Below are 14,198 nucleotides of genomic sequence, written 5' to 3' on the forward strand. Positions count from 1 at the left end.
TTATTGAATTTTGTTTTTACATGCCTATCTAATTTAATAGGGGGATTAAATTCGAGCAACAATTGATTGGAAAATCAAAGTACGAGCTCTCGCCTATTTGACATACTAAACATCCGCAAATTAAACAAGATAGCTTAATAAGTTTGTATATGGTCCAATTGGACAAGGAGGTATTATATTTTATAAATTGTTTTTATTTATTAAATTTCATTAATATACACCTTTTTGGTTTTTTTTGTTGATTAATATAATGAAAAAAATCTAACTTAATTGTAGGGTGATTACGTTCCAACTTTGTCCAACACTTTCGTCTAAAATATATTGAAGGAAATAATTTCCTTATATGGAGCATGTTTATTTTAGCTTTGGAATTACAAAATTTTCCTCAAAATACATACACTTTAACAAAACAAAAAGAATACTCCGTACATATTAATTAGAATTGACATATTAAATTTCCAATAAATACTTAGAAGCTAATCTAAATAAATACTACTCGTATAATGTACAAAGGGATTTATAAAAAAGATTTATAAGTTTTTTAAAAAGGGAAAAAATCAAAAAAAAAAAAAAAAGATTCAAAAATATTACAATAAAATCCGTGCATCGCACGGGCTTACATCTAGTATATACATATAAAAGGGAGTTTTTCCCCGAGTTTTTAGAGAGCCACGTAGGATTTAATTTTCTTAGCGCGCCATGTAGGATTATAAATTTAGGTTGTAGCCAATTAAATAAGAAATTATTAATTTCTTTTACAATTAAATAATTCAAATGCCACGTAAGCAAAATTGACGAATGAGATTTTAAAGTTTAAAATACAAAATATTATCTTTAGAGATTAGGAATTTTATCTAATATTTTAAAACTTATATAATAACAACTTAATCACTTAAATATGAAAACAAAGCGTTTTGTGTGAGACTGGACTCACGTGAGACCGGGCTGTAAATGAAAAAGGCGTGGGCCTGATAAACCTGACCAAAGCCCGCGCGCCATTTGATAAAAAGTCTGAATTTTTTGTTTTAATCATTTTCCTAAAATTTTGAGCGCCGTCATTTTCTCAAAATTTCACACTCCTTCATTTCGACGAAATTCAAAGACTGCATTTCCTCAAATTTCAGAGCATTCAAATCTTCAAATCTCAAACAATTCAAATAAAAAAAATGGAGAAATCAAACAACACAATGATGGCTGAAGTAGAATCTGATTCAACCATAGAATCAATTTCTAGCTCAAACACTGCTGAAAAAGGTAAATTACAATTCATAATTTCAGATTGTTTTTAATTTCAAATAATATTTGTGAAATGTAATAGTGAATTTGTATGATGAATTTCGATTTATAATTTATATGCAAGCCAAATTGAATTTGAGATCGTATTAAATTTCGATTTAATTTCCGATCGTATGCAAATTCGAGTTAATTTAGACCTATAATATGCAATCAATGCTTATGAAATTACAGATCGTTATTAATTTAGAATGAAGCATAATTTAATTCAATTTCAAATCGTAGTTAATTTCGACTTATAATTTAAAATCAATGCTAATTATATTCCGATAGCATTTAAGTTCGACAAATAACTTGCAATAAAAGCTATTTTAATTCGAATTGTATATATAACATGTCGTAGAAAATTAATTTAAATTTGAATCTATTTTTCTGATAATTTTAAAGTAAAATTCAAATATACTAATGTTAATAATGTATGCAGCAGATAATGTAATTATAGAAGACAACATCAATGAAGAAAGAGATACTGAAAAAAGAGATGAAGATGCTGCTATAATAGGTATATTGATAATTAAATGCTCTGTAATTTAATGATGTATGCGTTTAATATAGTTTAATTTATGACAAAAACAATATAATTTCTGACTTATAGAATCTATTTCCTAACTAATTTGGTAATTTGTAAAAATAATCTGATTCTGACAAGTTCAAAATGTTTATTACTGGATTGAAAAATCTAATTCCTGTATGCTATAATTTAACTGACTATCTTTATATTGAACCTGTTTATAATTATCTATTTCATGACTATTATTATCTAATTTTTTACAATTTGAATGTATTTATGACTAAATTAAAAAATCCAACTGACTATTATTATATGAAACCTGATTATTATTATCTATTTCCTGACTAATACTATCTATATCTTTTTCATTTCCTATATAATTCCCGACTTTTATTATTTTATTTCTGACTAATATTATACTTGACTGTGATAATTTATTTCCTGACTAATATATTGTAATTCCTGATTTTGATATTCTAATTTCTGACTAAAAAAATGCTAATTCCTGAGTATTATAAATTTTAAAAAATATTTAATTACTGTGTATAATAATGTAATTCCGGACAAAAATACGATATGATATGAGTTATATTTACTTTTATTGCAGATTATTTCAAATATGACAAGGATGAAAACATAAGTAGATGTTTTGTAGGTTATACTGTGTTGAACTATAATGACGGATTTTTTTTATACAAAGCTCATTCAAGGTCACTTGGTTTCAGTGTCAGAAAATCAACAAAAAGAAGAGATACCAATGATAAACTATATGAATTTTATTTTAGATGCTCTAAAGAAGGACATACAAAGGGTAAAATGAAGATAGCTGGTGAACAACAATCAGTAGAAATACCCATATTGGTTAAAACTGATGAAAGAAAGAGAAAAGAAAGGGAGGTAAATGAAACCAGAACTGGATGCAAAGCTCATATTCGTTTTAAGAAAAATACAGAAGGTAGATTTGCTGTTCTTACACATGAGTTGGAACATAATCATGAACTGGTAATAACAGTTCAAAGACATCACTTAAGATCAGAAAGGCAAATAGCAGCTCCAATGGGTGAGCTAATTGAGAGCATGATTGAGAGTGGTATTAAACCAATGGATGCTTATAATTATATAAGCAATGAAGCTGGAGGAGAAGAATGTGTAGGTCATACTAAGAGAGATCACCTTAATTATGTATTAGGGGTGAAAATGAATATGGTTGAAGGTGGAGATATGCAAAATGTATTAGACACCCTTCAAGAAAGAGCAGATCAAGATCCCTCATTCTTTTATAGATTGAAATTTGGAGAAGAAAATAATTTTGTGAGCTATTTTTGGCGTGACTCTCAAATGCTTGAAGATTTCAAAGCTTATGGTGATGTTTTAATCTTCGATACAACATATAGAACAAACAAATATGGGTTGATATGTGCTCCATTTGTTGGTATAAACAATTACTGGAAAACAACAATGTTTGGATGTGCATTCATAACTGATGAAAAGACTGATACATTTGTTTGGCTGCTTTCAATCTTCAAAAAGTCAATGTGTGGAATTGAACCAAAATCAATCTTCACTGATCAAGATCTTGCAATGAGCAACGCCATACCAGAGGCAAGCAGTTTCAGCTTAATATTTGTATTTGTATTTTATATTGGGATATGTTTTGTATCAAATAAAATAATCTTAAATTTTTTATTTAATTCCTGATAATTATAAACTAACTATATAATGTATTACATGAAAAAAAATATTAAGCCTGACTTAAATCAATCAATGCCTAAGATAAAACACATTATATCTGACTAATATTTTCTAATTCCAGTCTAAGTTAAATGTATTTCTGAGTTAAAAATATCAAATACTAAACACTTATAAACTCAGAAATATTTAAATCCTGACTAAAATATTGTTATATCTGGCAAGAATTATTTTATATCTGACTATAATATACGAATAGATGACTAAAATTTTATATCTAATTTAAATATTTTAATACCTGACTAATAAACTGTTATGCCTCAAAAAAATAAATTAAAAACTAACGTGAGTTATTTAATATCTGACTTTAACTCTTTAATACCTGACAAAAATATGTCAATTACTGCCATGATTTATTTAATATCTGACTGTAAAATGAAATTATTTGATTTTTGTCTAAGTAATGACTATAACTTTACTAATACCTAATGAATATCATGTAATATATGATGAAAATAATATAAAAACTGATGAAGAAAATAGATTTATAATTGATATTATATATTTAATATGTAATTAAAACACTTTAATTCCTGACTAACAAATTGTTATGCCTGACAAAAATAGATTAATAACTGACATGAGTTATATAATATCTGACTTTGAATCTATAATACCTGAAAAAAATTTATTAATTACTGCCATTATTTATCTAATATCTGACTATAAAATGAATTTATTTGAATATCATGTAATTCCTTATGAATTTCATGTAATTTCTTATCAAAATAATCTAAAAACGGACTAATATATTATTATGCCTGATAAAAATAGATTAATAACTGACGTAACTTATATAATATATTAACACTAATTAAACTTTGAAAATATTTAAATCCTGACTAAAATATAGTAATATCTAACTAGAATTATTTTATATATGACTATAATATACAAATAGCTGAATTAAATTTTAAAATTCTTTAGAAAAATACAACAAAAATAATTTTCTGAGAAATATGATTTATATCCTGCCCTAAATAATATAATATCTGACTAAACAAATAATAATCATGAAAGAAATAATATTATTTTTGATTTTTAATACAAAATGAATGCCTTCTTCATACATCACCATAACAGAAACAGAACAAAATCAAAAAACTTCATCATCTTTACAATGAAAACAAGGGATATAAATTAATACAAAAAGCATAAACTTAGTACTTCAAAATCATCATTACATTAATTTTAATAAAATAAGAAACTATATTAGATTCTATACATTAATTCCTACCTAAATCATCAAGTTATACTTCAACAGCAACAAGACTATTCAAGCTTAATTTTCTTCTTCTGCATAACTGGTTGAGTTGCTTCCTCCCTTTTCCTTTTTTTTTGCTGTACATAGCTTCTTCATCCTTAAATAACCAACGCAACCCATCCAAAAATTCAGCCCAATCTTGAACCATCCCATTATGAAAGCCATAGCCATTATTCCTAATTATATCTTTGGCCATCCACCACCTTTCACTTTCATGTTGGGCTCTAACATGATGAGGAATCTAGGCCTTAAAAAAACCATAGTTCATTCCAGTGCTTACACACACAGTTGCACATGCCTTAGGCTTTAGGGGGCAACTTAGGAAAAATGTACATGCATAAAATTTCTGGAATCGATAACGCATGTGGGGCATCTTCTAGAGCCACCATATGATGAGGGTCATCTATTGGATCCATATAACCTAACAAAACACACAATAATTATTGTATTAACACAACAACAATTACACATAGTTCATGCAACAAATACTCTTTTTTTCAAGAACTGTTACTCGTAATTCATGCAGTAAATTACTTAAGTAACAAACAACAAATTGATAAATACTAATAAAAAACGCAAAATAAACATAATATAAAAATAATTGTAAGATTAAACCTAACACTAAAAATAATTAGCATATGAAAGGGGATTTTTTTAAAAATAAATAACGTTTCATAATAAACCTTAAATAGATCAATAATTCATCACCAAAGCACAACAATTAAAATCAATGAAAAAAAAAGTATAAAATGATCAGAATTTTACCTTAAAATGCAATTATGATCCGATCGTGCAAAGTTTTTCCAGAAAATGCTTCACTCAAACAGAGAATAGAAGATGAAAAGTTAGAGGAGAATATCCTTTTTTTTGTCTTCTCTGGAGTTAATAAATAGTACTCCGTAAACAAGAAGAGAAAAGGGTGGGAGCGCGCAAAACTAGGGAACAAAGAAGCAGAAAGGTCATTTCAATAACTGACGTCCTCGATTACAACAAAAAAAATTAAATCAGCTTAATTCCTATAATCAGCTTAATTCCTATTATATGAAATTTTTAATCTATTATCTGACTAAAATACTATTATATGACTAAAATACTTTAATTGGTGAATAATATATTATTATGCCTTACAAAAATAGTTTATAACTGATGTAAATTATATAATATCAGCTTGTTACTCTTTAATTCCTGACTAAAATATTATTATTCTTGACTAAAATATTATTATGCTTCACATAAATCAACAAATACTAAAGATAAATCAAATTATATCTGACAAATAATATCTAATTCTTGTTTAAGTTTAGCTTATTTCTGAGTTTAAACCGATCAAGAAAATAGATTTATAATTGACATTATTTATTTAATATGTGATTAAAACACTTCAATTCCTTACTTATAAAGTGTTATGCCTGACTTTGACTCTATAATACCTGACAAAAATTTATTAACTACTGCCATTACTTATCTAATATCTGACTATAAAATAAAACTATTTGAATATCATGTAATTCCTTATGAATTTCATGTTATTTCTGATAAAAATAATCTAAAAACTGACTAATATATTATTGTGCCTGACAAAAATAGATTAATAACTGACGTAAATCAAGTAACATATTAACACTAATTAAACTCTGAAAATATTTAAATCCTGGCTAAAATATAGTAATATCTGTCTAGAATTATTTTATATCTGACTTTAATATAAGAATAGCTTAATTAAATTTTATCATTCCTTAGGAAAACACAACAAAAATAATTTTCTAAGAGATATGATTTATTTCCTGCCCTAAATAATATAATACCTGACTAAAAATATAATAATCATGAAAGAAATAATATTATTCCTGATTATTAATACAATGGAATAACTTAAATCACCTTGATTCCTATTATATGAAACTTTTAATCTATTATCTGACTATAATACTTTAATTGTTGACTAATATATTATTATGCCTGAAAAAAAAATAGAATAATAACTGACGTTAATTATATAATATCAGATTGTTACTCTTTAATTCCTGACTAAAATATTATTATTCTTGAGTAAAATATTATTATGCCTGACATAAATCAACCAATCCAAAAATGAAACAACTGACTAATAAAATCTAATTCCTGTCTAAGTTAAGCTTATTTCTTAGTTAAAAATATTATTTCCAAAACACTGATTAAAATCTGAATATATTTAAATACTGATTAAAATATAGTATTATCTGACAAAAATTATCTAATATCTAACTATAAAATATGAAAACTGAATTCAATTTTACAATTCCTTATACAAATACAACAAAAATGATTTCTAAGAAATACGATTTAATTCCTACCATAAATAATATAATAACTGAGTAAAAGAATAATAATCCTGAAAGAAATAATATTGTTCCTGATAAAAAAATATGTTAATTCCTGCATTAATTATTATAATTCCAGACTAAAATAAAACTGTTCCTGATGAAATTAATCTAATTTCTAAACGAAAAAATTATATTCCTTATTGAGGTAACATAGTGCAATTATTCAGAAGTGTTTTTACATTCACCAACATTATGCACATAAAAGAAAATTAACAAAAACAAAAACAAAAACAAAAACATAAGTCCAAATTAGTATATATTTCTTCATTTAATTCATAATATTTTGTCATACTTGTGACAGTGCCTTACAAAAGCAAATGAACACTGTCACTTTAAACTATATAAGATCATAACAATTCTATACAAAACATTGCTTTTTAATTAAAGAAAAACATATTTACAGGGCATTTAAGCTAGCCTAATCTTCTTCTGCGGCCCACCAGGTTGAATAGCTTCCTCCCTCTTTCTTTTCTTACTCCACATATCTTCCTCATCCCTAAATAGCCATCGCAACCCATCCAGAAATTCAGCCCAATCTTGAACCATTGAATTATGAAAGTCATATCCATTATGCCTCATAATATCAATTGCAAGCCACCACCTTTCACTGCCCTGTTTGGCTCTAACTGTTGGGGTTTGGTGAGTCCGACTCACCGCGGAAACAAACCCAAAAACAAGACCACACTCGCAATAAATAAAACCATAAACATAATTAAATTAATCACAAGATTAAGATAAGCTAATTACCTTTGACGCGTGCTTCGCTCCAAAATGAGCTCTTACTTGAAAGCTTCAAGTCCCGCTCACACGAAGACCTCCAACGAAGTCCACCCGCACCAACAAAATCGACTAGGTCCAATGTCTTGGGGTTAGCAAGACCCGACCAATAAAACCCGAGTAATTATATTGAGTTCAAAGGTTTTCACTAATTGTGATGCCTTTTTCAACTCTTACTCAAGCAATATTCCCAATGCCCATACTTGGGTATTTATAGGAAATGATGGGAGTATCATTTACTCTCCCATCAATGTGGGATAGTATGATTTTTCCATTTTATTTTAAAGCTAAAATAAAATTAATAATCAAGCTAGTAATAAATCAACAAGTGGCAAGCTCATGTGAGTGGTTAGGTGAGGACCACTTGGAGAAGGGGGGGACCAACCTTGCTCCCCACTCCCTCTCCCATAACCGGCCACCTCACTCCACACACACTCAAGGACCACTAGCCACATGGCACCCACCCTTGGGCACCAAGGCAGCCAAGGTGGGCTGCCATGTGCTGCTGTCCGTGGCAGCCACGCCTAGCAAGCCCAGCAGGCCCAACACTCGCATGCAGGTTGCCAGGCGCTGCTGGCCAGCAAGCCCAGCATGCTTGTGCGGGCTGCTGCTGGCCTTGGCCAGCGCTGCTAGGCAGCAAGCAATGGCCTAGCCATGCTACTGCTAGCTGTGGCGAGCTGGCGCGCCTAGCGTGCTAGCTGCAGCAGCTTGTTGCGGCATGGCTTGCTAGCCATTGCGCGCACAAGGCTGCGCCTAGCATGCTAGCACGCACTATGCAGCGCCTAGCCTTGCGATGCTAGAATGGGTGCGCTAGCACGCACCAGCCAGCCTAGGCTCGGCTTGGTGCGCATGCTAGCCACCATGCTAGGCCATACGCCCTTAGCACTTGGTTTGCTTGGGCATTCCGATGCTAGGGGTATTTTGGTCTTTTGTTGATTTATTACTATTTCTCGTCTCGTCTTTCACTATTTTTTGACTTGACTTCCGACGCTCGGTTTCGACGCTCTAAGCTCGAATTTCCGACGTCTAAATAAATATTACTCGGTCGACTCATTAATTCCTTCCGAATTAATTCGTCATTTTGGTTTGTTGAATGCTTGGGTGTGACCCGAAGGGTTCAGTCAAGATTAAGCTGTAATATTAATTATTCATTAATATCTGATCGGAAGCAGCCTCCACCCAGACATTCCAATCACTTGACCTCACTGAATATATTAGCTTTCTAATAATTCTGAACCCACTAACGGAATAGTACACTTGTTCGAAGGACACCATTCCTTTCACTAACTACATGAGGAATCCAGGTTTTTAAATACCATAATTCATTCCAATGCCTACAAACACAATTACACATCGCTTGCGCTTGAGGGGTGCACTTAGGAAAAATATACATGCATAAGATTTCAGGAACAGATAATGCATGTGGAGCATCCTCTAGAGCAGCCATGTAATGAGGGTCGTCTATTGGATCCATTTGAAATACTACATTACAATATACTTGAATTCGAATAAAAGTTGAACAAAACTGCTAAATATTCTTTGTTGAAAAACTGGAAATGGATCGTTTTTTTTAACAAACAGAAAAGAAATATGAAAGGGTGTATAGATTTTTTTGAGAGTATGATGTTTGAAATACTTTATTTATATCAGTTTTCACTGCGCGTTTTCACAAGTAATTTAATTCTAAATCAATCAATTCATCATTTCCTGACTTTTTATCTGCCCACGTAATAATACTCAGTCCTAACATATAATATTGTAATAAAATAACTGTTTATATTTCTAATTTTTGATAAATTTAAACCATTATATGAAAATTTAAATCTATTATCTGACTAAATATATAATTTACTAACAAGTATTATACCTTTATTATTATAATTGACATTATTAATCTAATATCTTAACAAAATTGAACAAAATTGCTAAACATCCTTTGTTGAAAAACTAGAAATGAATGGGTTTTTTTAACAAAAAGAAGAGAAATATGAAAGGGTATATAGATTTTTTTGGGAGTATGATGTTTGAAATACTTTATTTATATCAGTTTTTACTGCACATTTTCCAAAGTAATTTAATTTTAAATCAACTAATTCACCATTTCCTGGCTTTTTATCTGCCCACGTAATAATACTCAGTCCTAACATAAAATATTGTAATATAATAACTGATTATATTTCTAATTTCTGATAAATTTAAACCATTATATGAATATTTTTTATTATAATTGACATTATTAATCTAATTGACATTATTAATCTAATTGACATTATAAACATAAAGTATTATATTTTTTTTATTATAATTGACATTATTAATCTAATATCTGACTAAAACACTTTAATTCCTTACTAATATATTGTTATATCTGAGAAAAATATATTAATAACTTACGTGACTTGTATAATATCTGACTTTGACTCTTTAATTCTTGATTATAATATTATAATTATTGACAAAAAAAAAACCTATTATATGAAAATTTAAATATACTAATTTTTGACCAACAAGTATTTTACTGAAAAAAAAGACAATACATGAGAAACCAAAATAAAATCAAGGTACATTACTGAAATATACTTGATTTCTTATACTATTTCGAAAAATATAATATATAAAAAAAAACAAAACAAAACCCTAGAACCTTAATCATCTTCTTGAGATTTTAAACTTGTTTTTTCTTTTGATCTTCTTTTTCTTCTTCATGTTTCTTATTTTGTTGATCGTGTTCTTTCTTTTTTTTTGTTTTGTTCTTCCTGGAATTTTTCTTCAACCCTCTTTCCCTTCCTCAGTTCTTCGATTTCGTTCTTCTCAACTTTTTCATACAACTTCATCAGCCCATTCTTCACTCTATATCTTCTCTCAAGTAGATCATTTAATCTCTTTTCAAAGTTATCAAAAACATTTTCTTCTGGATCATTTGATGAAGTAGAAGACTAAGAATTGTTTTCCATATTTGAGGAATAAAGAAAAAGAGTATGTTTTAGGAGAGAGAATATACAGGAACTCAAACATGCAAAATGTATGACCAATTCTTGGTTTTATAGACAAATATAAGAGATTAAAAAAATATTTTACTTTTAGAATAATTTTCTACGAATAATTCTTATTCTTACATTTTTTGTCATCTTTATCCAAAAGTCTAGGTAAATATCTTTATGTTAAATATCTTTATTTTAAATATCTTTATCCAAATCACAAAGTACTGAAAGCAACTCTAAGTAAAATCAAATACTAGTAAAACAATTTTTGCTTGATATAAATTACCTAATATATGAACAAAATGTGCTAATTTCTGTATTAAAAAATGTTTTCCCTGAAGAAAATACTACAATACTTGATTTATTTTATCTAATATCTGACTAAACCACTTTAATCCCTGACTAATAAATTGTTATGCCTGACAAAAATAGATTAATAACTGACGTGAGTTATATAATATCTAAATTTGACTCTTTAATACCTGACAAAAATTTATTAATTACTGCCATTATATATCTAATATCTGACTATAAAATGAAATTATTTGATTTATGTTGTCTAAGTGATGACTATAACTTTGCTAATTCCTAATGAATATCATGTAATTCCTGATAAATATAATCTAAAAACTGATAAAAATAAATCAAATTGTTCTATAACTGTTGAAGAAAATAAATATATAATTGACATTATTTGTTTAATATGTGATTGAAACACTTAAATTATTCCTGACTAATAAATTGTTATGCCTGACAAAAATAGATTGATAACTGACTTGAGTTATATAATATCTAACTTTGACTCTTTAATACCTGACAAAAATTTATTAATTACTGCCATTATTTATCTAATATCTGACTATAAAATGAAATTATTTGAATATCACTTAATTCCTTATGAATATCATGTAATTTCTGATCAAAATAATATAAAAACTGAAGAAAATAATCAAATTGTTCTATAATTGTTGCAGGTGTATCCAAATTCAAGACATAGATTGTGTCTATGGCATTTACAAAAGAATTTTGTATCACACTTTGGAACTTTAAAAAACAACCCTGAATTCAAGAATATGTTTCACAAGTGCTTAAGCGGCTGTGATTCAGAATCAGAATTCGAAGATGTCTGGAATAAGATGGTTCAAAAACATGGATTAGAAAAAAAAGAGTGGTTTGATAGGTTGTTCGGACTACGAGAAAAATGATGCACTGCTTTGAGCAAGGATATTTTCTCTGCGGGAATCCTTTCATCTCAAAGAGTAGAAGTAACAAACAGAGCAATTTCATTTAAGGCCAACAGAACCACTAAACTTTTGGAGTTCTTTCATATATTTGAAGCTACTGTGAGAAGATGGAGAAGCACTGAAAAGAGTGACAACTTCAGATGTACTACTGAGAAACCAAAAACAACAACAAAAATCTTAAAACATGCTGCTGAAGTTTATACTCTGAACTTATACAAGGATTTTAAGTTGGAATTTGAGACCAGCCTAGGAGATATGCAAAGGAAAAGCCAACTTCAATGCAATACGTCAAATTCTTTGATGTTTCTCTTGATGAAGATTATATGCACACCTATCAAGTCATATATCACTGTCAAAACTATGAATTTATGTGTTCTTGTATGTGCTTCACAGAGACCGGATTGCTGTGCTTTCACATTCTCAAGATAATGCAAATGTACAGCATACATGCTATACTAGATAGATACATTCTGAAACGTTGGACAAAGCTTGCTAAATCAATGATATGGGATGAGAATGAATCAGGTACGTACATACTTTGTTATTTTAAAATTTATTATTTGTTAATTAAATATAAAATAAAAGTATTATTACTCCTAATTATAAAAACTTATTCCTGACAAATATTATATTATTCCGACGAATCTTTTCCTTTTTCTGAAACAAATATTGTTAAAATCTGATAAAACAATTTAATTATGACAAACATAATTTTATACCTGCTATAAATATTATTATTTTTTATTAATATGAACTTATTTATTACAAACTTATTAATATAATCTTTACAAATAAACTTATACATTAATACCATTTTCTGCTTCAGTAGGAACCCTCTCATTACCATCAGGACGAAAAACTCTAATGTAAAAATTTGAATCATTATCATGATAAATATCCAGTCTTTCTTCTTCAACAATATTATTTGATGATACAAAGCTTGTCCAACCATCATCAATTAAACAACCACCACAGGTTCCTGTATTTTGTGGTACGCTTAACACTCTAACCTCCCAAAATCTTCCAATATTTCCACGATAGACTCTAACGGGACCTGTGAATCTTAACAGAAAACTTTTCCAATCTGCAGGAAGTGGTTGAAATAAAAAAAAACACAAAATAGAATTAAAACATTAAATATTTACTAAGATACAAAACAAAAAAATAAGTATAAAGCTAAATGTTTTTACCAAACTAAGCCGATAAATTGATCTGAACTTAACAAAACATTTTGCCAAATTTTCATAGAAATCAGCCATTGTCTTCAAAAATGTACAAAATAAAAAAATAGGACTCAACCTTATATAGAAACAATAGAGGTTGTTAATTTAAGGTTTTTAATAGAAAAGCTTGATTTAAACAACCTTTAAATAGAAAATATGTTATGTATGAACAACAATAATTGACATGTAATTTAACAGAAGAAATTATGACATTTGTTTGTTTTTTATGATTTATTCATGAAGGAATAAATTACTTTGAAATTATATGACTTCTTCAGTTTTATCTGATTAGTATGACTTTTTGGTAATGCAATTAAATACTTTTTCAGTTTTTTAAAGATATTTATGACTTTTTGAAGTTGCAATTAAATACTTTTTCAGTTTTATATAACTTTATTTTGACTTTAGTCAAATCTGTATAACTTTTTTATCATAAAATATATTATATTTTCATATTTTATAACTTTTTATGATACATGAACACTTATGACTCAAGGGGAAAACAAAATTGTTTTTACTGAAAAATTTAACATTATTCCTGGCATTTAGCTTCTTTTTTCTGATTATACATATCTTATTCATACTTATACGTATCTTATTTCTGATATTGTAATCTTATTCCTGATATAGATACACTACTACAAAAATAGCATAAGAAACCGTACAAAACATGCCAAAGAAACCAGAAAAGTTATGGTGCCTAGGTAGTAGGTCTCTTAGCCTAAGAGATCACAAAAGTTTTCTGGTTTCTTAGATTAATCAAGGAAACCATTTATCACATATAACTGGTTTC

The 14,198-nt window shown here is 28.3% G+C and overlaps 1 protein-coding gene across 1 annotated transcript; it reads left to right on the top strand.

Moving 5' to 3' along the window:
* Window positions 1-1,190: 1,190 nt before the first annotated feature.
* LOC110723786 (protein FAR1-RELATED SEQUENCE 5-like) lies at window positions 1,191-13,283 on the top strand. The gene is made up of 6 exons (XM_021903198.1): window positions 1,191-1,254; window positions 1,718-1,795; window positions 2,412-3,406; window positions 11,913-12,109; window positions 12,625-12,707; window positions 13,273-13,283. The coding sequence occupies exons 1-6, from the start codon at window positions 1,191-1,193 to the stop codon at window positions 13,281-13,283; spliced, it is 1,428 nt and encodes a 475-aa protein (XP_021758890.1).
* The last annotated feature ends 915 nt before the right edge of the window (window positions 13,284-14,198 follow it).

This window comes from Chenopodium quinoa, unplaced genomic scaffold, assembly GCF_001683475.1.
Source record: "Chenopodium quinoa cultivar QQ74 unplaced genomic scaffold, ASM168347v1, whole genome shotgun sequence".
NCBI lineage: Eukaryota > Viridiplantae > Streptophyta > Magnoliopsida > Caryophyllales > Amaranthaceae > Chenopodium > Chenopodium quinoa.